The following is a 21,738-nucleotide window of genomic DNA, read 5'->3' as shown; positions in this document are numbered from 1 at the left end:
TCCTCTTCACCAAAGAAAAATTCACAATCTGGATCATCAACAGCATTGTCCTCTATCTCTGAAATGTCCTCTGTCTCTAAAACCTCTTCTATTTTACTGTCACAGTCCTGAATTTGTGATTATGCTTCATTCACTGAAAATCATTTGGAGCTCGTTTTTGAGTGTCTGTGTCAGAGATCTGCTGCTCTCGCGCAAAGAAAGAGAAGCTTGGGAAAGCTCCTTTTCACCCAAACATAATTATAAAAATGCAACCAGAACCAGTCAAAACAAAATACATCAAATACACTTGTTTAATTTGGACCTGTGCAAATATCTATACAGATGAAAGCCTTTGGGTCAAAATGACCCACAACATCATGTTTGTATACAAAATCTACACAGACATTCCACAACACATCAGTTCGTGTCCACATTTTGAAGTTAGGTTCATGACCTAAATGAAGAAAACTCATTTAATTCCATGGAGAAAAATAGACATTAACTATTATTTTAGACAACTCAAAAGTGGAAATGGGTAAAATTGACCCGCAACATAATAGGAGGGTTAAGGTATCTTCACCTATACTCAAGTATGACAATTGGGTACTTTTTCTACCACTGCTTTCAACTTCTATGGTTTAGCACAGTAGTGCGAAAAGGGCTTCCTTGATTAGAGGGGAATAATGAAAACCAGAAGTGTAATCTCCTCAAAATGTGTGGGAGGAAAAGTTAAAAAAAAAGAAGAAGATTGTACTAAAGGTACAGTTGATAAAGTATGTCCTTTCAATTTGTCATCCATGCCATTTTCTTGTTTTGTTTGTCTCTAACGTGCTTGTATACATTCAATAGGACTACTACTTGCAGAGAAGGGCTGATACAGCTTCCAAAGATGGCTGCCTGCTACTTTTAGCAGGATCGGTGGTATCCGGGATATTGGGTACGTACCCACTCCGAGGTTACCCAATTGAAGTAAGCTGTGGACGTCCCAAGGAAATCGAATAGCACTAACCCTTGTTGCAGTGTTGGCATCACTTGACTCCACTTCCGCGTTTTCAAGCAAGCCAGCTAAACATCACAGCTTCCTCCCCCTCCCAACGAGAATGGAAATCAGACTGCAACAGTGCTGAACATTAATTGAACTAGCTATGTAAAGAGTCTCGTAGCTAGCTTATAAAGTGGACGGACCATTCACTGTCAAAACATATCCTTGCTTAAACAGTGAAGCGGCTATCAGGTAAGATTGATCAACAACTAGCTACGCTAGCTAGCCTTAACTGTTAGCTAGCATAAAGGTTGGCTACTGTACATTAATCAGTGGCACATAGTTATTTATCAGAGGCAGACTCATATGTTGATGTCCTGAGATTTGCCCCGTGTTACCCTCACTTTTCAGAATACATTTCACTGATTCAAAATATAGTTAGCTTAGCTAAAGTTGTAACCATGTCCAGATATTATATTCTAGCTAGCTACTAACGTCGTTAACTAGGCTACATCATGCTTAGCTAAGCGCTAGCTAACGTTTGCTGTTGTAGCCACATAACTAGGTAACTAATTTGTCTGTTCTCCCAACTATTCAAAAATAGGCTTTTCTTTCATGTCTGATCAGTGTTTTCTAATTACTTTAAACAAATCAGATTAATCTGACCTAATTAGCGACCAATACATTAGGCCACACAATAACCCATATCGTTGAGTTTAATCAGCTACTGCTAAAAGCGCTTAGTCTCGTACGAACCATTCTGACTTCGCGGATACCTTGACGCGAAACATTGTGAGCTCGCGAGATCAGGATGGTTCGTACGAGGTTGAGTCTCTTACTCGCTCAACTGGTTGTTTTACTGTCCTTGTAGTATGTACACTGAACAAAAATATCAATGCAACATGCAACAATTTCACAGCTCATATAAGGAAATCAGTCAATTTAAAATAAATTCATTAGGCCTGAATCTACGTATCTACGTGGAGCGCGACATATCTCCTTCACATAGAGTTGATCAGGCTGTTGATTGTGGCCTGTGAAACGTTGTTCCACTTATCTTCAATGGCTGTGCGAAGTGCCTGGAAATTGGCAGGAACTGGAACACTGTCGTACACGTCGATCCAGAGCATCCCAAACATGCTCAATGGGTGACATGTCTGGTGAGTATGCAGCCAGTGGAAGACATTTTCAGCTTCCAGGAATTGTGTACAGATCCTTGTGACATGGGGCTGTGCATTATCATGCTGAAACAACATGAGGTGATCTCTGCAGATGAATGGCACGACAGTGAGCCTCAGGATTTTGTCACAGTATCTCTGTGCATTCAAATTGCCATCGATAAAATGCAATTGTGTTCATTATCCGTAGCTCATGGCACCCCATACCATAACCCCACCGACACTATGGGGCACTCGGTTCACAACGTTGACATCAGCAACCTGCTCGCCCACACGACGCCAGAGTGCCATCTGCCCGGTACAGTTGAAACTGGGATTCATCTGTGAAGAGCACACTTCTCCAGTGTCCCAGTGAGCACTTGTCCATTTAAGTCAGTTACAACACCGAAATGCAGTCAGGTCAAGACTGGTGAGGACTATGAGCATGCAGAGGAACTTATCTGAAACGGTTTCAGAATTTTTCGGTTGGTCAAACCCACAGTTTCATCAGCTGTCCGGGTGGCTGTTCTCAGACGATCCCGCAGGTGAAGAAGCCGGATGTGGAGGTCCTGGGCTGGTGTGGTTGCACGTGGTCTGCAGTTGTGAGGCCGGTTGGACATACTGCCAAATTCTCTAAAATTACATTGCAGGAGGCTTATGGTAAAGAAATGAACATTCAATTCTCTGGCAACCACTGTGGTGGACATTTTCAGTCAGCGTGCCAATTGTTCGCTCCCTCAACTTCAGACATCTGTGGCATTGTTGTGACAAAACAGCACATTTTAGTGGCCTTTTATTGTCCCCAGCACAAGGTGCACTTGTGTAATGATAATGCTGTTTAATCAGCCTTATGATATGCCCCAGCTGTCAGTTGGATGATTTATCGTTGGTAAATGAGAAATGTTCAGTGACGTAAACAAATGTGTGCATCTTTGAGAGATTAACTTTTTGTGCATATGGGACATTTCTGGAATTTTTATTTCAGCTCATGAAACATGGAACCATCACTTTAGATGTTGCATTTATATTCAGTATGGTGAGGTGCCTACTTTCTCCTGACATTACCGTGGTTTGAGCAAGCCCCATTAGCAGTATTGTTAGCTAGCTAATCGGATAGCTATCATTACCGATGTAGGTATGTTTTGACAGAGGTAGGTAATTTGTTAATCGTGAAGCATGATTCATGATTTGCATGCTCTTCCAGTTGAGTTGGTTTCATGCATTATCAGCTCCCTATAATCCCTGATACTAACAATAGTGATCTTGACAATAAAGCTGTTCCTGTACCAGTTATTTGCATTGACTAACTTGAGAGGCAGACACACTGTACAGACCTGAGCACAACACAGCTTATGACATGCAAGAAACCCGAAACCTTCTGCAAAGAACTAATGTAAAAAAGGTCTACCCAAACCTATTTCACAGCACACCCACCAAGGACTATAGACACCCAGATTTAAAGGGATACTTCTAGATTTTGGCAATGAAGCCCCTTATCTAGTTTCCCAGAGTTGGATGAACTCATGGATACAATTATGTTGTCTCTGCATCCAGTATGAAGGAAGTTAGAGGTAGTTTTGCAAGTCAATGCTAACTAACGTTAGCGCAATGATTAAGTCCATCGTATAAACTAGCATGTTAGCAGTTACCATAGACTTTGTCATTGGGCTAACGCTAGTTAACAACTTCCTTCAAACTGCACGCAGAGACCTCCACGAGTATGTCTTGACTCTGGGGAAGTAGATAAAAGGCTTCATTGCCAAAATCCTCAAGTATCCCTTTAACCTTTCACTGAACTGCGTGATATATTTTACGCCCTGTGGTCTACTAGGGCTCTGTTTTTTAGGTGTTTAACCAATGTCTCTCACTCTCTCTCGTCTTCAGGAGGCAATGGGGGGGTTGGGTAATGGTCGTCGAGGGGGGCGGTCTCCTCCTCTTATGATTGGTGCTCTGATCGCTTGTGTCCTTGTCCTGGGTTTCAACTACTGGGTGTCAAACTCACGGAACTTGGAGTTACAGGTGTGTGATCTTTAATCAAATTTATTTATACTAAACCAATATAGTTAATCTGTTGTTTACAGTGGGGGGGGGGTGTAAGTAATGGCTGGGGGTTAGAGAAGGGCATAAACTAATCCCAGGGTTACAGTCCGTGTTTTTGAAGTGGATTGGAAACGAGGCCGAGCCAGTTGTAGAGAAAGGCAAGTTGTTTACCATGAATACGGTAAGCTGAAGTATGTGATTAGAACAAGGTCCATGTCACAGAGAGCAGAATGAGTAAGCTAATTTTGTACCGCTTAAGTGTTTAAAGAACAGGGTTTGATTCTCCAAGCCTTTGTTTTGAATGATGCTACTCTGACCCTGTGACACCCTGTGTGTGCTGTGGTGGCGGGCAGACAAAGCTGTACGAGTTGGAGGCACAGATGCGTCGAGCGGCGTCAGAGCGTGGTGCAGTGGAGGTGAAGAAGAACGAGTTCCAGGAAGAGATTCAGCGGCTGAAAGAGGAGAGCAGCCGCATGCAGAGCCTGAACAAGAGGCTGGAGGGAGTCCACAACACCTGTAGCCAGGAAAAGGTAGTTTACTGTACTGGAGTGTACTCACCTGAGCACTGCATCATAGATGGACGCATAATACACTCCTGAGCACAACACCACTTCTAACTTGCACACACAGTTGTTCATCAACACGCAACCCTCAGGACAACGCAAAGTGAAAAGTGTGATCAACACATTTGTATATTCTAAATGTCATTGAATTAGTGCTAGGGATTTTTCTGCCATTAAAGTCCAAACAGTGTAATAAAAAAAGTATACATTTTCAGACTGGAAAAACACTGTAAACTTAAATGACTAAAACCAGAGATTAAATATGTAGAAAAGATAATTTACCTATATATTTTTCTATAATAATCTTAGAGATTTTACAATCACCTAAATAGAAGTTAGACTGGTAGAATTGAAAATTCCAAAAACAAGTAATTTAGCAGTATTGATTTTATGTTTGAGTAAAAGATCATCGCATTAGCCACGGTAAAATGCATTGGATTGCAGGACATTTGCTTTAAAACGGCAACAGTTTCTCAGCTCCATGGCAAACTGTGTAGAATTGCAGGAAATTCACTTTGTAGTTTTGAACATTCTTCTCAGCTCCATGTAGAAATTTGTAGAATTGCAGGAATTTGGCTTGATAATGTAGGAAAAATAAATAAAAAATACACTGCCAAGATGTGGCCTCTAAAATTAGTACTATCAGTTTCTTTGTGATCAAGGATTGTACTGAGTTGACCATACTGTATACGCCACCTTGCTGGTAGCCAGTCCTGAGTTTCCCTCACTCAGATAGGTTCCTTCATCTGTAGATCAGTGTACCTATTGTTTGTGTGTGAATTCCCAGTAAAGGTGTGATACCATGGCAGCATGGAAAGGGAATTGTGACCATCTGAGTACCATCTGGGTTCACAGTCACAGATAAAAAAAGAGTCATGTCTGTTTTCCTTTAGGCAAGCCAACTGATAAATATATCCTCCAGTACCAAAGTAATACAGGACCTGAAAAGTAAGATGCTTTTTTTTTGTTGCTTCTGCCTACCTGTCTCTTTTCTGTCTTCAGTGTTGTGAATTCTCACTCTCTTAATATCCACCAAAGTTAATTTTTTTTCTCTCCCCCAGTCAGGACTTAATACTACCTGTGAATTTGTCTCTGCAGGTCAGTTAAATGAGCTAAATGAGGACCTGGGTAAAGTTCAGAAAGAGTTCCAGAGTTGCCAAGGCAATCTGAACACCCTGAACAAAAAACTCACCTATGACATGTAAGGCCCTCTATTATACACAGTCCAGCCATTTATGGAGTGTGTATGACAGATAATCATGCATCACACTTTTAGGGTCTTATGTGATCTTGTCAGAGGTCATTTATCAAATCTTAATGTGCAAGTAATAACATGTGGTGTTTGTGTAGGACTCAGTGTAACACTCAGATACTAGCACAGAGGGAGGACTGTGCTGAAAAGGTGGCTGCAGCCAAGCGGGAAGTTCAAAAGAAACTGGAGATGAAGAACCCAGCAGTGTCCTCCCAGGTAAACCGGTAACCATGTTCAACACTCACATTGTAGACCAGGGATCATCAGCTAGATTTAGCTGTGGGACGAGGTTTTTCTTGACCGGATGGTCGGGGGGCCGGAACACAATAGTTTGTAGATTGCAAATTGACCGCAAGAAGCCCAAACAGATCATATTTGACAAAAAAATATATTTCACCTCTTGCTTACATTAGTATACAATCACACCTATCTGTTACGCGTGGGAATACTTGAACAAACTTAAAATCATTTGGTGCTATAACAAAATGTTTTGCTCAACTTGAGGGGCCAAAGAAAATCATTTGGGCCGCACGTTGGGGAACCCTGTCGTAGACCTTACCTATCCCCCATTAACTGGCTCAGTCATTAAGTACATCCAGGGATTTGACTCACAATCAGAACATTACCCGACATGACCCTGAACAGTGGCTGCCTGGCAAAAGTCCCGACACAATTTCCATAATCTGACGTACTGAGTTTAGTTCACCATTGTATCTATCCACCACTGATAAAAGACCCTGAACATCATGCAGTATAGCTTGGCTGACCTGTGTGTGTGTGCACAGTGGTGAGAAAAAGTATGTGGACCCTTTGGAATTACCTGGATTTCTGCATGAATTGGTCATGATCTGATCTTCATCTGTCACAACGATAGACAGTCTGCTTAAATTAATAAAACAAACAATTAGAACATTTTAATTTAAAACACTGTGTAAACATTCAGTGCAGGGTGGAAAAAGTATGTGAACCCTTGGATTTAATAACTGGTTGACGCTCCTTTGGCAGCAATAACCTCAACCAGATGTTTTCCGTAGTTGCGGATCAGACCTGCACAATGGTCAGGAGGAATTTTGGACCAGTCCTCTTTACAAAACTGTTTCAGTTGAGCAATATTCTTGGGATGTCTGGCGTGAACTGCTCTTGAGGTCATGCTACAGTTGGGAATCTGACTGGGCCACTTCAGAAGGTGTGTTTTCTTCTGTTGAAGCCATTCTGTTCTTGATTTACTTCTGTGTTTTGGGTTGTTGTCCTGTTGCATCACAACTTCTGAGCTTCAATTGGCAGATGGATAGCCTTACATTCTCCTGCAAAATGTCTTGATAAACTTGGGAATTCATTTTTCCATCAATGATAGCAAGCTGTCCAGGCCCTAAGGCAGCCCCAAACCATGATGCTCCCTCCTCCATACTTTAGAGTCGGGATGAGGTTTTGATGTTGGTGCTTTGCCTTTTCTCCACAAAGTAATGTGTGTTCCTTCCAAACAACACAACTTTAGTTCCACAGAATATTTTGCCAGTAGCACTGTGGAACATCCAGGTGCTCTTTTGCGGATTTCAGACGTGCAGCCATGTTGTTTTTGGACAGCGGTGGCTTCTTCCGTGGTGTCCTCCCATGAACACCATTCTTGTTTAGTGTTTTATGTATCGTAGACTCGTCGACGTTAGCATGTTCCAGAGATTTCTGTAATTATTTAGCTGACACTCTAGGATTCTTCTTAACCTCATTGAGCATTCTGTGCTGTGCTCTTACATTTATCTTTGCAGGACGGACACTCCTAGGGAGAGTAGCAACAGTGCTGAACTTTTATAGGCACTTCGTCTTACCGTGGACTTATTAACCTCAAGGCTTTTAGAGATACTTTTGTAACCCTTTCCAACATTATGCAAGTCTGAGATCTTTTGTTCAAGGCATGTTTAGCTGACTCCAGATTCAAATCAAATTTTATTGGTTTAGCAAATGTTATTTCAGGTGTAGCGAAATGTTTGTGCTTCTAGTTCCGACAGTGCAGCAATTTGCTTTTGGAGGAGTCATTAGCCTAGGGGTTCACATACTTTTTCCAACCTACATGTTTAAATTATGTATTCAAAATAGACAAGGGAAAAATACAATTTGTGTAAGCACAATTTGTCGTATGACTTAATACATTTTCTTTCCACTGTCATTAGTGGTTTTGTTTGGTAAATAAAAAATACACAAGATGGTATGAAATTGATACAACTTTAACTGTATTTTCCCTGCAGACAAATGCAGCACCCACACAGAAAATTGCCTCCACTGAGGTGGGCGTGTCAGATAAAGAGGGGCCTGGGAAGGAAGGGCTGGACGACACTAAGACCACTCCTGTCCACGGCCACGCCCCTGAACCATCAGCGGCCAAAGGTCCTGCAGTGGACCTCAAAACCTTGGAGCTGGAGACCAATGAGATCGCAGTAGACAAAGGTACAGGACAAGATGGCTGCTCTCATTGAGGGTGGAAGGATCTGGGCCAATAAGACTATTTCATACCAGCTCTCCCACTTCTTTATCAACTCATCTTTGACATGACATTACATACACACCATTTATACCACAGTCATATTCACCATTACCCCTTAGGCAAGTACAACACGTATTGAATTGGTAGTTTTGTTTCTGAGAGGCTGACATGTGTATGTTGTCTGATACGAACTGGATGCTGCCCTTTGTCTAGCTCTCGACACTCCTGCGCTATCCCCTAAAGAGTCCCTGCCCTCCGCTGATGCTAAGGGGGACCAACCGGGGCCTGTAGAGGGGGCAAGTAAGCACCAGAAAAATAACCTGACCGAGGACACGGAGCTGGAGGTGATGGACACACACGGAGGAGAGCCTCAGATAGAGGGTATGACTCGCACAGCCTCAACCATGCACCCACCATCTCAGAAACTGTACAACTTCCTCCATACCAGATGTTCCACAAGTCCAGGGAGGATAAGCCAGTTTGTCCCGCCATAATTATGTGAAAGTATCTAAAATGGGAAATAGTGAAACCTAGTATTGCCAAGGTTTTTGCCTTTTTACAGAGTCAAAGATGTGAGAAATGGAAACGGACGCCAATCTTTTTCCCCTCCAGATGCCGACCCTGGTGCTGATGACATTCAGCTTAGCCAGTGGAAGGAAGAAGAGGCTCCTATTGGTCAGGAGAAGGTGGAGGATCCTGAGGAGGATTACGATGCAGACAAGCCGATAGTGGGCGGGGTCGACCCAGACCAACGGAACCAGATGGCTGAGAACATAGGTGGGTCACACTCGTATAGGGGGGGTCCTAACATCACACTCGTATAGGGGGGGGGGGTCCTAACCAAGCTGCACATTTCTCTAGTAAAGGCTACTTATCGTAATGAAAGATGTCAGCAAAATGCCTGCGAAAAGTGATTGGTATAGTCGGTGTATCATCCCAGCTCTAATGTATAGTAAAGATGCTGATGTATTCACTCGTAGATAAGGAGGCTGAACGGGAAATGCAGGAAGAGCTGGCAGACTACAACGGAGACGACGAGAACGAAGGAGAGTTTGAGGCTGACAAACAGGCAGAGCTCGCTCAGTTCTGAGGTAACACACACACACACAGTCTGTTTTAGTGATATAAATATATCTAATTTTTGGTCTTGTTAGGTGGTTGGAGAAAGGTGGGAGCTAAGACCCTCCTCCATTCACAATCTACTACCAAACCAGGGAGGGACTACAGCTCCTCAACAGAACTGTTGTCAAGACTACCGTCTGTGTAAGACTTCTGCTCTTTCAGTGAAAGCATCTCACGGTTCACCTTAAAATACTTAAGTCTTCTGCAGTGAATGTATATTTTGTTGGGAAAACAGACTTTGGATCTCAGAACTGCTATAACCATGGATGAAATGATAGTGTATGTGATAACCCAGATCGTGCTGTTAGAGAACTGTACTCCGATTCACTCTTTAGCCTTGATGTGCAGTTAGTTACACTTAGCAGTTCTTACAGTAGTTTCATAAACAAATAGAAAATGAGATGTCATGCTGTATGACAATGTGAATAAGGTCATTGTTTTATAATTTGAAATATTTGCAGGGATCATTCAACCCTGCATAGTCAAAGCTTGATGGTCATGTGTCCTGCTCACCATAGAATAACTATTTTGTAACTTGTTGGTAAAAGTGGCCTCTGTGCACCAGGCAGACCCACTACTGTAAATGTTTCAAATACGATTTATTTTATTTTATTATAGCCGACTCAAATGGAAATTATGGTTGAACATAGGTTTGATTTTTTTTCTATTTAGATTGTTACTTACTGTAAAATAATCTTTTTTTTTATTGAGGAAATGTAGCACAGAAGGATGACAAAATAAATCATTTTAATACCATAGTCAGACAAGTTTGTTTTTGGTATTGTAAAGGATGTAGTTTTTCTGTCCTTTGGGATGTCTGGTATTTGTAGTCCTTTACCAAAAAGACAATTGTGTAAAGGATGATCTTGTCCTGGTCAACCAACTTCAGACACTGTCTCCCTCTGTCCTATCATAGCGACCACAGTTACACAGATGGAAAAAGTTGGTGTACGGAGACCGGGTCAGGGAGGTGGGTACGAGTTGTCAGTAATGCAGGGCTCTGATTCAGATGATCTTGACCACAGGGAAGTACTTGTGAGTGGAGAAATCAAACTCCGGTAGTACCTAGAAATGGGGAGTACCATTTGATCACAATGTTATAATTTCCCAAAATATTTTGTAGTGCGTTTTGCTCCTCGCATTGTTGTTACCTTTGTCTCCTTCTTGTGCCCGCCGGCAAGTAGCTTCATGACCACAATGTTGGGTTTGGCCACTTTTAGGATGCGATTCACCTGCATCAACCAGCAACGCAAAAAAAACAACTCACATTTAGACTCAAACTTTAGGCACAACCTCTGTCACTATTAGGGGTTAAAAGGCTTACTGACCTCTGGGTCAGGGCTGGGGACGTTCTCAAGGATCAGTTTGGCCTGCTGGAAGTGTTTACTGGCTGCCATGTAGAGGTCAGCTGACTGAGGAGGAGGACTGTACTTCTTCAGATCAGACATCTCCTACAGCCAACATAAACCGAGAGGCACAGGTCGTCTTTTTAATCTCCGCTATAACATGTAATTCCTGAGCGATTCTGTGCAGCATGTCTGCAATTTAAGTCAACCTGGAATGCACAACAGATGCATGAACACATGCATACAATCAGAGCTAGCAATGGTTGGTAACACTACTGTACCTTGAACTGAACGTAATGGACTGGCGGGGGAGTGACCACACTATTGAAGGGGGCAAAGCGATGCTCGTAGCGCACCTGCTCGCTGTCCAACTCAAACTGCGGCTTCCGTACCTTTCCGTCCATATCCAGGGCTATCATAGTCTGGACCAACAGACAGGAGTTCAGTGTGTAGTCTTGATAGAAAATGGGACTGCAACTGAGCCAGGACAGAGTACATGTGTACACTTACCTTGTACATGCCAGCACACATGTTTTGGTAGGCTTGGCTCATGGTGATTTCTCTGCTGAGGGGGCGAGCTGCAGGTGAAAACACATTCTTACTGAGGAGCATGTTATGGCTGGGTGGCAGCAGTGTAGTACCAGATGGATTAAATTCAATGTAAATAATGTATGATTTTAATCCTGACCTCCTTGACCCTTCTTCTTCTTCTTGGTTTTCTTGCTGCTACGTCCTTTCTGCTGCTCCTCCAGGAGGCGCTCCTCAGCCATCTGAGAGCTGTCTGCCCGACTCAGAGTGGACATGAGCCATGCATACAGGAACTCTGACAAATACCTACACACCACCTCAGTCAAGCATACCTCAATCAAGTGAACATCGGACATATTTTCTTACGGCACAAATCGGTCAAGTGTACACATGGAACACACTTTCTTACGGCACACTCACCAGTAGATGTAGTAGTACTCGTGCATGCTGTAGAGTTCCAGCTCGAAGCCGCTGAGCAGGTACTGGATCATGATGCGCAGGTTGTGGTAGAGGATCCAGGTCCCCAGGCAGGCCAGGTGCTGTCTCTGGGGCTCCAGCTTCATCAGCAGGCTGTGCAGTGCTGCGTCCACCTTCTCTGCCTGCAGGGGGCGCCCCCACACCACAGTCAACCACAGGAGAACAGCAACATACAGTTGAGCACACCCACACACATTAGATAATTTACATAGCTAAACAGCAATGCATACTCATACGGTCTCTCTCACACACACACCTCATCCTGTAGTGTGGCAAACTCCTCCAGGATGTGGCCTAGTTTGTCTCTCTGCCGAGCGCGGTTGTGTCCGTGAATCTGGATGAGACTACAAAAGGGCTGCAGGGAAACAGTCCAGGGTTGTTTGGAAACATTATGTTTACAGCTATCATGTTGATATCAAGGACTGTCAGAGACACAGCTTCATCTATGCATTTGAGTGGTTACATTTCCCCTTATGCTAACCAAGTGGAGGGGATGCCATTTGGCCTGGGAAAAAAACAAATGAAGGATTGTGGCATTAATATAGAGGTGTATTGGAACGCAGCCAGGTGACTTACCCTCGAGCAGTGTGCGACAAAGGAATCAATGTAGTCCTTGGCCTGGTGGTTATTATACAGGCAGCACCTGCCGAGGCAGTGCATGGATCAGTCAGTTCCAAAGACAGAAGTAGAACTCTAATACCTCAAATGCATCCTTATTTCCTTGAGATATTTGAACGCAAGATTGCCACCATATTACAAATACCAATTCAGATCTCTAATGACTTCTAAGGCAGGATGCATTTCTAAAGCATTTGAAGGTAGGGCCATAGAAAGAAGCACTCCAATCTTCTATGACTTACTTGGAGGAGAGCACTGGTGGGCTGACAAAGTACCTCAGAGCATCTTTGATCATGTCGTGCATTGGTTGGGTCCCAAACACTTTCTTATTATCGATCAGGAACGTTGTCTAGAGACAGAGAGGGGATTCATCAGAACTGGATCAGAGAATTGTCCAGATGCACCAATCATGAGGGAGAATGTTCCGTACCTGCAGCAGAGACCTGGAGAGGACACAGGGGGACTGCTCACTGAACTCACAAAAAAAGTCCTGCAAGCAGAATATTAAAACGACATTACTACAACCTTTAACAAATGCTCGAACAGGCAAACCATTATAGAAGTATTGTCAGAATGTAATGTTGAAGTACAATAGTATTGTCAAAATTATTCTTGTAGTATTTACAGATGTAGTACCAGAATTCCATGTAGGTTAGTTGTGTTGATGACCTCGCACACGGTCTTAATGCGGTCGATGAGTTTGCTGAAGTAGTTGACCATCTCCTCCCTTTTGATGATCTTGGCGTAGCGTGGGAAGGTGGGGGGCAGTAGTCTCTGGTTCACAAGTGGTTCAAACCCCATCATGATCGGGTGATCTGGAACGCAGGGGGGAGGTCATGGTTCAGAACTGTGAGTGCTTCACTTGCGGTTAGAGTTTTTCTAAGTGAGAGTAGCATTCATTTTATGGTAGTGAGTAACACATTGGGCCTAGGTGCCATTGTGGAGTGTGTGTGGGTGTTACCTCCTTTAGTAGTATCGTTCTGGGACTGAATGCCATGTTCGATGCTGGAGCGGAGGGCTGGGAGGAGATCTGCCGCCTGCTGCATGAGTTTCTGAGCTTCACTCACTGAGCTGGTCTGACAAAGCCAACATGACATCACATGCTCAATCAAATAAATCAACCATTTGTTCCTTTTTTAGTAAAGCTAAGCTAAAAGTGGTGTGCTTCTACATCTGCATTGCTTGCTCTTTGGGGTTTAGGCTGAGTTTCTGTATAAGCACTTTGTGACATCTGTTGATGTAAAAAGGGCTTTATGAATACATTTTATTTGTGTACCTCTTTTTTCGTGAAGGCGATCAGCGCTGTCAGTAGAAGGCGTGTGAACTTGATCCGACTGAAAAGTGCCAAACACTGCTGATGCTGAGAAAGGAGGCAGAGAAACAGGTTAATAACAAGTCACCCACACACTATACAGTGTACAAAACATTAAACACCTGCTCTTTCCATGACAGACTGACCAGGTGAAAGCTATGATCCCCTTATTGATGTCACCTATTAAATCCACTTCAAATCAGTGTAGATGACTAGGAGGAGACAGGTTAAAGAAATATTTTTAAGCCTTGAGACAATTAAGACATGGATTGTGTATGTGTGCCATTCAAAGGGTGAATGGGCAAGACAAAATATTTAAGTGCCTTTGAAAGGGTTATGGTAGTAGGTGCCAGGTGCACCGGTTTTAGTTTATGAAGAACTGCAACGCTACTAAGTTTTTCATGCTCAACAGTTTCCTGTGTATCAAGAATGCTCCACCACCCACAGGACATCCAGCTAACTTGACAACTGTGGAAAGCATAGGAGTCAACAAGGCCAGCATCCCTGTGGAACGCTTTCGACACCTCAGAGTCCATGCCCGACAAATTGTTAATATTAGGAAGGTGTTCCTAATGTTTTGTACTCTCAGTATCTTTGTAGGCACTAGGGACACAGATTTAGCTCTGTCGTAAAATGTTGATTCCGACCATCTAGAGACCTCTCCATTTTGGGGGATTGGTGTTTTTTTTCCCTTTTTTTCTAGCTGCAAATTCCAGGCTTGTCTCAATGAAAGGCTGCCTCATTCCCACGCTCTGGTGGACTGGCCAGGGCAGAAGGCAGGGGTAATAGATATTGCTAATCCCAAATGGACCCCTACACTACAGCCTATGCACTCTGACAGAATTGGACGTAGAGATAAGTTGTCCTCTGATAGCAATATGGTGAGAATGCCTCTAATCCTAACACCTATCAAATCCTCCATAGATCTCCACAAGTGCATAAGGTTTAGGGGTTGATTTGAGATTGGCCATAGATGCAGTAAAGAGGTCAAACCGTGGGGGATAGAAGGGGGATGCCGGATTGGCAAACATTCAACAAATCTAACAAAGTGGATAGATATGTCATAGCCGTCATGATTGATGTATTGCAACAGGCCCAAAAGGGGATACTATAGTCAGATTTTGATATATTTGGCTATTTTCGCTGTATAACATTTAGAAGTTGTTCCTTTTCAGGTTTAGAAGAAGTAATTGCTAAATGCTAACTCCTGTTCTTATAAGCTGGTAGCATAGCTAGCATACAGAAATCAGTGGTGGTAGTCTAAGTAGTTTTTAACTGTAATGCATTTGATTGGTGATGCTGACATGAACATGTATTGGGGTTGACATCCATACCAGCTTTATACTGAGATGTTTACCTCAACATAGTGTGGAATACACATAGGCTATTGTTTCTAAATGTAGGCACATTTTACTGGGGGGCAGTTAGGAGATTCAGGATCTTTTCCCCCATGCATTTCTATTGTTTGGTTTGAGTTCCATTGACAGCTTTACTGCATCCATTGGATGAGAGAGATGGGGTGGACTGGTTGATATACTCAGAGACAGAGTAACTGATAGTCTTACCTCCAACTCCACCTCTGGGTCCCGCTGCTCACCCTGGCGACTGCGTGTGCTCTACAGGAGGAGGAGAGAGGGGGAAAAAAGAGGGTAAGGAGAGCGAGGAAGAGGAGAACGCGTGACAGACGAGCTGTGGAGTTATGTTAGTGGCACAGAGTTGTATACACTAGCGGCCATCTCAGCTAAGTATCAGATACATTATTTAGTAATGTATTTTGTCACTCTGCCAGAGTCTAGTCGTGTTCAGTTGTTAGCTGTATTCGCACCGGTTGTGAGTTCACGTGTAAGTGGATGGTGAAGACAGTAGTATGCATGTACCTTAACTTTCCTCTGTAACTCATCCTCCACATCCTTTAGCATACCTGTTGGTGCCATTGACATGTATAAAGTTAACTTGGCACACACACATCACTACATTATTATTTTATACCTGCAATGCCAAACATGGAACTTAAGTCACCACATGAAAATCACCTGTAACCCGCAGGTCTGTCACATTGTTGGCCATCTTGAAGCCGTACGTCATGGCCTGGAAATCTTCCTAGAGACAGGACATAGAACAGGATCTTAAATATTATACCTAGAACTAAGCGTTGTTTCAGATCAGAAGACCTAGGAGGAACAGTGGACATACAGTGCATTCGGAAAGTATTCAGACCCCTTGACTTTTTCCACATTTTGTTAAGTTACATCCCTATTCTAAAATGTATCAAGTAAAACATTTTACTCAGCGATCTACACACAATACCCCATAATGACAAAGAGAAAACAGGTTATTAGACATTTTTGCAAATAAGAAAACAGAAATACCATATTTATTCAGACCCTTTGCAATGAGACTAGAAATTGAGCTCAAGTGCATCTTGTTCCCATTGATCATCCTTGAGATGTTTCTACTTGTGGTAAATTAAACTGATTGGACATGATTTGGATAAGCACACTCCTGTCTATATAAGGTCCCACAGTTGACAGTGCATGTCAGAGCAAAAATTAAGCCTTGAGGTCGAAGGAATTGTCCATAGAGGTCCGAGACACAAATCTGGGGACGAATACCAAAACATTTCTGCAGCATTGAAGGTCCACAACACTAGCCTCCATCATTCTTAAATGGAACAAGTTTGGAACCACCAAGACTCTTCCTAGAGCTTGCCACACAGCCAAACTGAGCAATCGGGGAGAAGGGCCTTGGTCAGGGAGGTGAACAAGAACACGATGGTCACTGACAGAGTTCCTCTGTGGCGATGGGAGAACCTTCCAGTAGGACAACACTCAGCAGCACTCCACCAATCAGGCCTTTATGGCAGTGGCCAGTCGGAAGCCACTCCTCAGTAAAAGGCACATGTCAGCCCGCTTGGAGTTTGCCAAAAGGCACCTATAGGATTCAAACCATGAGAAACAAGATTCTCTGGTCTGGTGAAACCAAGATTTAATTGGCAGCATCATGCTGTGGGGATGTTTTTCAGCAGCAGGGACTGGGAGACTAGTCGGGGTCGAGGAAAAGATGAAATGAGCAAAGTACAGATAGATCCTTGATGAAAATCTGCTCCAGAGCGCTAAGGACCTCAGACTGGGGCGAAGGTTCACCTTCCAACAGGAAAACGGCCCTAAGCACACAGCCAAGACAACGCAGGAGTGGCTTCGGGACAAGTTTTTGAATGTGCTTCAGTGGGCCAGAACAGAGCCCGGACTTGAACCCGATCTAACATCTCTGGAGAGACCTGAAAATAGCTGTGCTGTGACAATCACCATCCAACCTGACAGAGCTTGAGAGGATCTACAGAGAAGAATGGGAAAAACTCCCCAAATACAGGTGTGCCAAGCTTGCAGCATCATACCCAAGAAGACTCAAGGCTGTAGTCGCTGCCAAAGGTGCTTCAACAAAGTACTGTGTAAAGGGTCGGAATACTTATGTAAATGTGATTTCATTTTTTATATATACACTGCTCAAAAAAATAAAGGGAACACTTAAACAACACAATGTAACTCCAAGTCAATCACACTTCTGTGAAATCAAACTGTCCACTTAGGAAGCAACACTGATTGACAATAAATTTCACATGCTGTTGTGCAAATGGAATAGACAACAGGTGGAAATTATAGGCAATTAGCAAGACACCCCCAATAAAGGAGTGGTTCTGCAGGTGGTGACCACAGACCACTTCTCAGTTCCTATGCTTCCTGGCTGATGATTTGGTCACTTTTGAATGCTGGCGGTGCTTTCACTCTAGTGGTAGCATGAGACGGAGTCTACAACCCACACAAGTGGCTCAGGTAGTGCAGCTCATCCAGGATGGCACATCAATGCGAGCTGTGGCAAGAAGGTTTGCTGTGTCTGTCAGCGTAGTGTCCAGAGCATGGAGGCGCTACCAGGAGACAGGCCAGTACATCAGGAGGCCGTAGGAGGGCAACAACCCAGCAGCAGGACCGCTACCTCCGCCTTTGTGCAAGGAGGAGCAGGTGGAGCACTGCCAGAGCCCTGCAAAATGACCTCCAGCAGGCCACAAATGTGCATGTGTCTGCTCAAACGGTCAGAAACAGACTCCATGAGGGTGGTATGAGGGTCCGACGTCCACAGGTGGGGGTTGTGCTTACAGCCCAACACCGTGCAGGACGTTTGGCATTTGCCAGAGAACATCAAGATTGGCAAATTCGCCACTGGTGCCCTGTGCTCTTCACAGATGAAAGCAGGTTCACACTGAGCACATGTGACAGACGTGACAGAGTCTGGAGACGCCGTGGAGAACGTTCTGCTGCCTGCAACATCCTCCAGCATGACCGGTTTGGCGGTGGGTCAGTCATGGAGTGGGGTGGCATTTCTTTGGGGGGCCGCACAGCCCTCCATGTGCTCGCCAGAGGTAGCCTGACTGCCATTAGGTACCGAGATGAGATCCTCAGACCCCTTGTGAGACCATATGCTGGTGCGGTTGGCCCTGGGTTCCTCCTAATGCAAGACAATGCTAGACCTCATGTGGCTGGAGTGTCAGCAGTTCCTGCAAGAGGAAGGCATTGATGCTATGGACTGGCCCGCCCGTTCCCCAGACCTGAATCCAATTGAGCACATCTGGGACATCATGTCTCGCTCCATCCACCAATGCCACGTTGCACCACAGACTGTCCAGGAGTTGGCGGATGCTTTAGTCCAGGTCTGGGAGGAGATCCCTCAGGAGACCATCCGCCACCTCATCAGGAGCATGCCCAGGCGTTGTAGGGGGGTCATACAGGCATGTGGAGGCCACACACACTACTGAGCCTCATTTTGACTTGTTTTAAGGACATTACATCAAAGTTGGATCAGCCTGTAGTGTGGTTTTCCACTTTAATTTTGAGTGTGACTCCAAATCCAGACCTCCATGGGTTGATAAATTTGATTTACATTGATCATTTTTGTGTGAATTTGTTGTCAGCACATTCAACTATGTAAAGAAAAAAGTATTTAATAAGAATATTTCATTCATTCAGATCTAGGATGTGTTATTTTAGTGTTCCCTTTTTTTTGAGCAGTGTATATAAATTTGCAAAAATGTCTAAAACTGTTTTTGCTTTGTCATTATGGGGAATTGTGTGTAATTTGATTAGGGGGGGATAAACAATGTAATCTATTTTAGAATAAGGTTGTAACGTAACAAAATGTGGAAAAAGTCAAGGGGTCTGAATACTTTCCGAATGCACTGTAGTTTGTCTGTGTCCCATAGATGGGACTATAGGAGGTATAGAGACAGTTTGTGTTAACCTGGTCCCGGATCGTGTCGTGCTAATTTATTTGGCATGACAGAGTGTGTGAGTGATAGAGTGTGAATGTGTTCCGTGCAAAAGCCCAAAGAGACCAAACGGCTTACCTCCTCGAACACGGCGGCTTTGTTGACCTTCTCTCGGGCGATGTCGCACACCTTGAGGATGCCCAGAGTGAAGGCCTTGAGGGCAGGGTCCTCTATCAGGTCGGGGTTGTGGACGTAGAGGCAGGTGAACACTGTCTGGGCTAGGGAGTGACCCTCCAGCCAGGTGATCTACACACACACAAACACACACATCTTAAAAGTACTTACGTTTGTTTTGATTGGTAATTATTATGCATAGTGGGTTGATGCAGTTTGGTATTGATAAAGAAATACAACTGACCAAGCAGCAGAAACAGGTGTCCATGATCCCAATCAGCTCAGGAAGACTGAGGTCCCTCACTCTGATAGCACCATCCTAGAGAGAGCAAGAGAGGAGAGAGACAAAAAAGGAGAAGAGAGCGCGAGCGACAGAGAGGAAAAGGAGAGGTGAGGGAGAGTCTTAATGGACTATAATGCACCTCACTAAAGGTTCAACATAAAACCAACATTTTCATTTCACAGTCTGAAACTCCAGGAATCAGAGCCATACCTTGACTGCCTGTTCAAAGTTGAGGACTTTCCTGTTGACCTGATTGCCAATCATCCCGGCGTCCATCTTGGGGTCCATCATCTCAATGGCAGACATAGCCTCGAACAGGCCAAACCTGCTGAAAACGCTGCCATTAAAAGACCTAAAGCTGTGTGCGTGTTGTCTAGTGATAGATAGATGCATGTATATTGCAGCACTTCAGTATTTCACTAACACAACACAACACATTTGAATGAATGGCCTAGAGAAGAGTGTGAGAAACAAACAGAAACACTCATACTCACAACTTGTCATGGAGCAACTCCCCAAGGTTGAGCTCTGTAAATACAACACGAGAAAACAAATACAAGACTACTCAGTCATCTGAACTATAGTGATAAAAGCCAGAGCAGTATATTTGTGTAATAGTAGTACAGTGTATAACACCGGTATGTATGAAGAGGTACACAGGAACTCATCCTCAAACAGGAGTTTGACTAAGGTGTGAATCCTAAGTTCCACTTAAGTAAAATGTTTACTTAGTCATGTGCTGTTGTCAATGGGGTCAGCAGGTCATGCTAACTAACCTGTGCCATCCAGCTTGCATTTCAGACTGGTGGCACCAAATTCCCACAGGGCTGAAATCACTGGGTCTACATTAAGATTTACTTTACTGTTTTGGCCTTTATTTTACTGGTTGTGCAGATTTACACCAATCTTTTGATGAGAAACCTGATTTACCAGGGAAGGCATTTCAGAACTGTCCAGCAAACAAATGTGAGGAACAAGTATCATAAACCCCCGAGACACAATTCAAATCATCAGCACATCCTGAAAAACAGTGTTAACGCATGTAACAACACACAGACAGACACACGCACACTGAGTTTGTACCTTTGCATGCCCCTTTAAATTCATGTGTAATGTCCACCCAGTTTGCATTGTTCCTCATCTTCTCTGGCACACCCAGTCCCCATCCTACATCATCATCCTCTACTGATGACTTCATCACCATGGTTACAGCTGAAAGTAAAACCAGTAGGTTGTCAAATTCAAATAATATAAAAATGTATAGAGCTATTGATGCAAGGACTGACCATCCATGATATCAAATGTATAATTTTACCCATGTGTTGAGACTATACAGTGTTCGTTTACATGTACGTTGTTCACAAACATAATTTGAGTAAAACAAGGTTATATGGGTTCTGATGGAGTACAGTTTAACTCAGTCACCGAGAGGGGCTCCAAGGGGAACTCAGCAGGCTATCATTTCTGCCAGGCTGAGCTGACTGTGAGGTCTGTGGATTCATTCAATACGATAACTAGCTAACCGCAATTTGTAATGAGGCACCTGAGTCTGCTGTCATTTCACTAGCTAGCCAGTGTTAATAGCTAGTTATGCTAAATATCTTTGCTACGGTTCTTTGCTAGCTGGAGCATAATAAATCAGTCGAGCTGGCTAATATTGCCGATACTGTACTAGTACTGTAGCTAGCTAGCTAGCGTTAACTAGTTTGGTCTCTCTGCATCAACACAAATTTTTAATCATACATATTACGCAATTGCAAAAAACATTTTGGCATATTTTTGGGAAATTTGAGGGGATCTTTGCGTTGTAAAATCACATAGCTACATACCTTGCTAACTGCTAGCGCTGCTAGATAGTCGTCCAAGGCTCCTCCTCCTTCTTCGGTGAGGTTTACGGCGGTTGGCATCCAACGTGATGGTGCATTACCGCCATCTACTGTACTGGAGTGTGAGCCAGGGACAGGGAGAAACTAAATCCTACCTGCCAGTCCCGTTGCTCTTAAAAAATATAACAACATATGTGAGACTATATCTAATGATGTTCTACTCAAAATACTCTTTAAATCAATTTCCTGTATCCCGTCTACTAAGTGTCTACTAAGTGCTTGATTAACCAGTAAATCAACTGCCTCGTTCCCCTCCACCCCCACATGGGCTGGGACGCAAGTAAAT

At 43.7% G+C, this 21,738-nt stretch overlaps 2 protein-coding genes across 4 annotated transcripts; one reads left to right on the top strand and one right to left on the bottom strand.

Moving 5' to 3' along the window:
- The first annotated feature begins 869 nt into the window (after positions 1 to 869).
- Positions 870 to 10,329, top strand: golm1 (golgi membrane protein 1). The gene is made up of 11 exons (XM_055918987.1): positions 870 to 1,213; positions 4,003 to 4,137; positions 4,512 to 4,688; positions 5,615 to 5,669; positions 5,820 to 5,922; positions 6,072 to 6,189; positions 8,214 to 8,412; positions 8,663 to 8,830; positions 9,062 to 9,226; positions 9,430 to 9,540; positions 9,604 to 10,329. The coding sequence occupies exons 2-10, from the start codon at positions 4,009 to 4,011 to the stop codon at positions 9,537 to 9,539; spliced, it is 1,224 nt and encodes a 407-aa protein (XP_055774962.1). The 5' UTR covers positions 870 to 1,213; positions 4,003 to 4,008; the 3' UTR covers position 9,540; positions 9,604 to 10,329.
- naa35 (N-alpha-acetyltransferase 35, NatC auxiliary subunit) lies at positions 10,302 to 21,504 on the bottom strand. Of its 3 annotated transcripts, none has more exons than XM_055918984.1 (23): positions 21,396 to 21,504; positions 20,650 to 20,778; positions 20,061 to 20,094; positions 19,777 to 19,894; positions 19,528 to 19,602; positions 19,248 to 19,415; positions 15,886 to 15,952; positions 15,730 to 15,773; positions 15,418 to 15,468; positions 13,817 to 13,900; positions 13,502 to 13,616; positions 13,177 to 13,355; positions 12,971 to 13,030; positions 12,783 to 12,889; positions 12,499 to 12,565; positions 12,179 to 12,277; positions 11,866 to 12,044; positions 11,606 to 11,751; positions 11,428 to 11,495; positions 11,199 to 11,339; positions 10,900 to 11,022; positions 10,723 to 10,803; positions 10,302 to 10,636 (listed from the first exon to the last, which is right to left on the bottom strand). In XM_055918984.1, the coding sequence occupies exons 2-23, from the start codon at positions 20,768 to 20,770 to the stop codon at positions 10,577 to 10,579; spliced, it is 2,187 nt and encodes a 728-aa protein (XP_055774959.1). In that variant the 5' UTR covers positions 20,771 to 20,778; positions 21,396 to 21,504; the 3' UTR covers positions 10,302 to 10,576. The 3 variants fall into 3 exon arrangements, with proteins under 3 accessions (XP_055774959.1, XP_055774960.1, XP_055774961.1); XM_055918985.1 differs by having other exon boundaries at positions 19,777 to 19,891; XM_055918986.1 differs by lacking the exon at positions 10,900 to 11,022.
- Between the last annotated feature and the right edge of the window lie 234 nt (positions 21,505 to 21,738).

This window comes from Salvelinus fontinalis, chromosome 4, assembly GCF_029448725.1.
Source record: "Salvelinus fontinalis isolate EN_2023a chromosome 4, ASM2944872v1, whole genome shotgun sequence".
Lineage (NCBI taxonomy): Eukaryota > Metazoa > Chordata > Actinopteri > Salmoniformes > Salmonidae > Salvelinus > Salvelinus fontinalis.
Note: the sequence above shows the minus strand (reverse complement) of the source record. Positions and strands in the feature narration are given on the sequence as shown.

Coding starts and splice junctions, on each gene's coding strand:
- naa35 (XM_055918984.1), bottom strand. CDS start 20,770: ATGGTGATGAAGTCATCAGTAGAGGATGATGATGTAGGATGGGGACTG. Junction 12,566..12,782: donor CCACCAGTGCTCTCCTCCAA/GTAAGTCATAGA, acceptor CTGCCTCGGCAG/GTGCTGCCTGTATAATAACC. Junction 11,023..11,198: donor TCCATTACGTTCAGTTCAAG/GTACAGTAGTGT, acceptor TGTTGGCTGTAG/GAGATGTCTGATCTGAAGAA.
- golm1 (XM_055918987.1), top strand. CDS start 4,009: ATGGGGGGGTTGGGTAATGGTCGTCGAGGGGGGCGGTCTCCTCCTCTT. Junction 5,923..6,071: donor AAAAAACTCACCTATGACAT/GTAAGGCCCTCT, acceptor GTGTTTGTGTAG/GACTCAGTGTAACACTCAGA. Junction 8,831..9,061: donor AGGAGAGCCTCAGATAGAGG/GTATGACTCGCA, acceptor TTTCCCCTCCAG/ATGCCGACCCTGGTGCTGAT.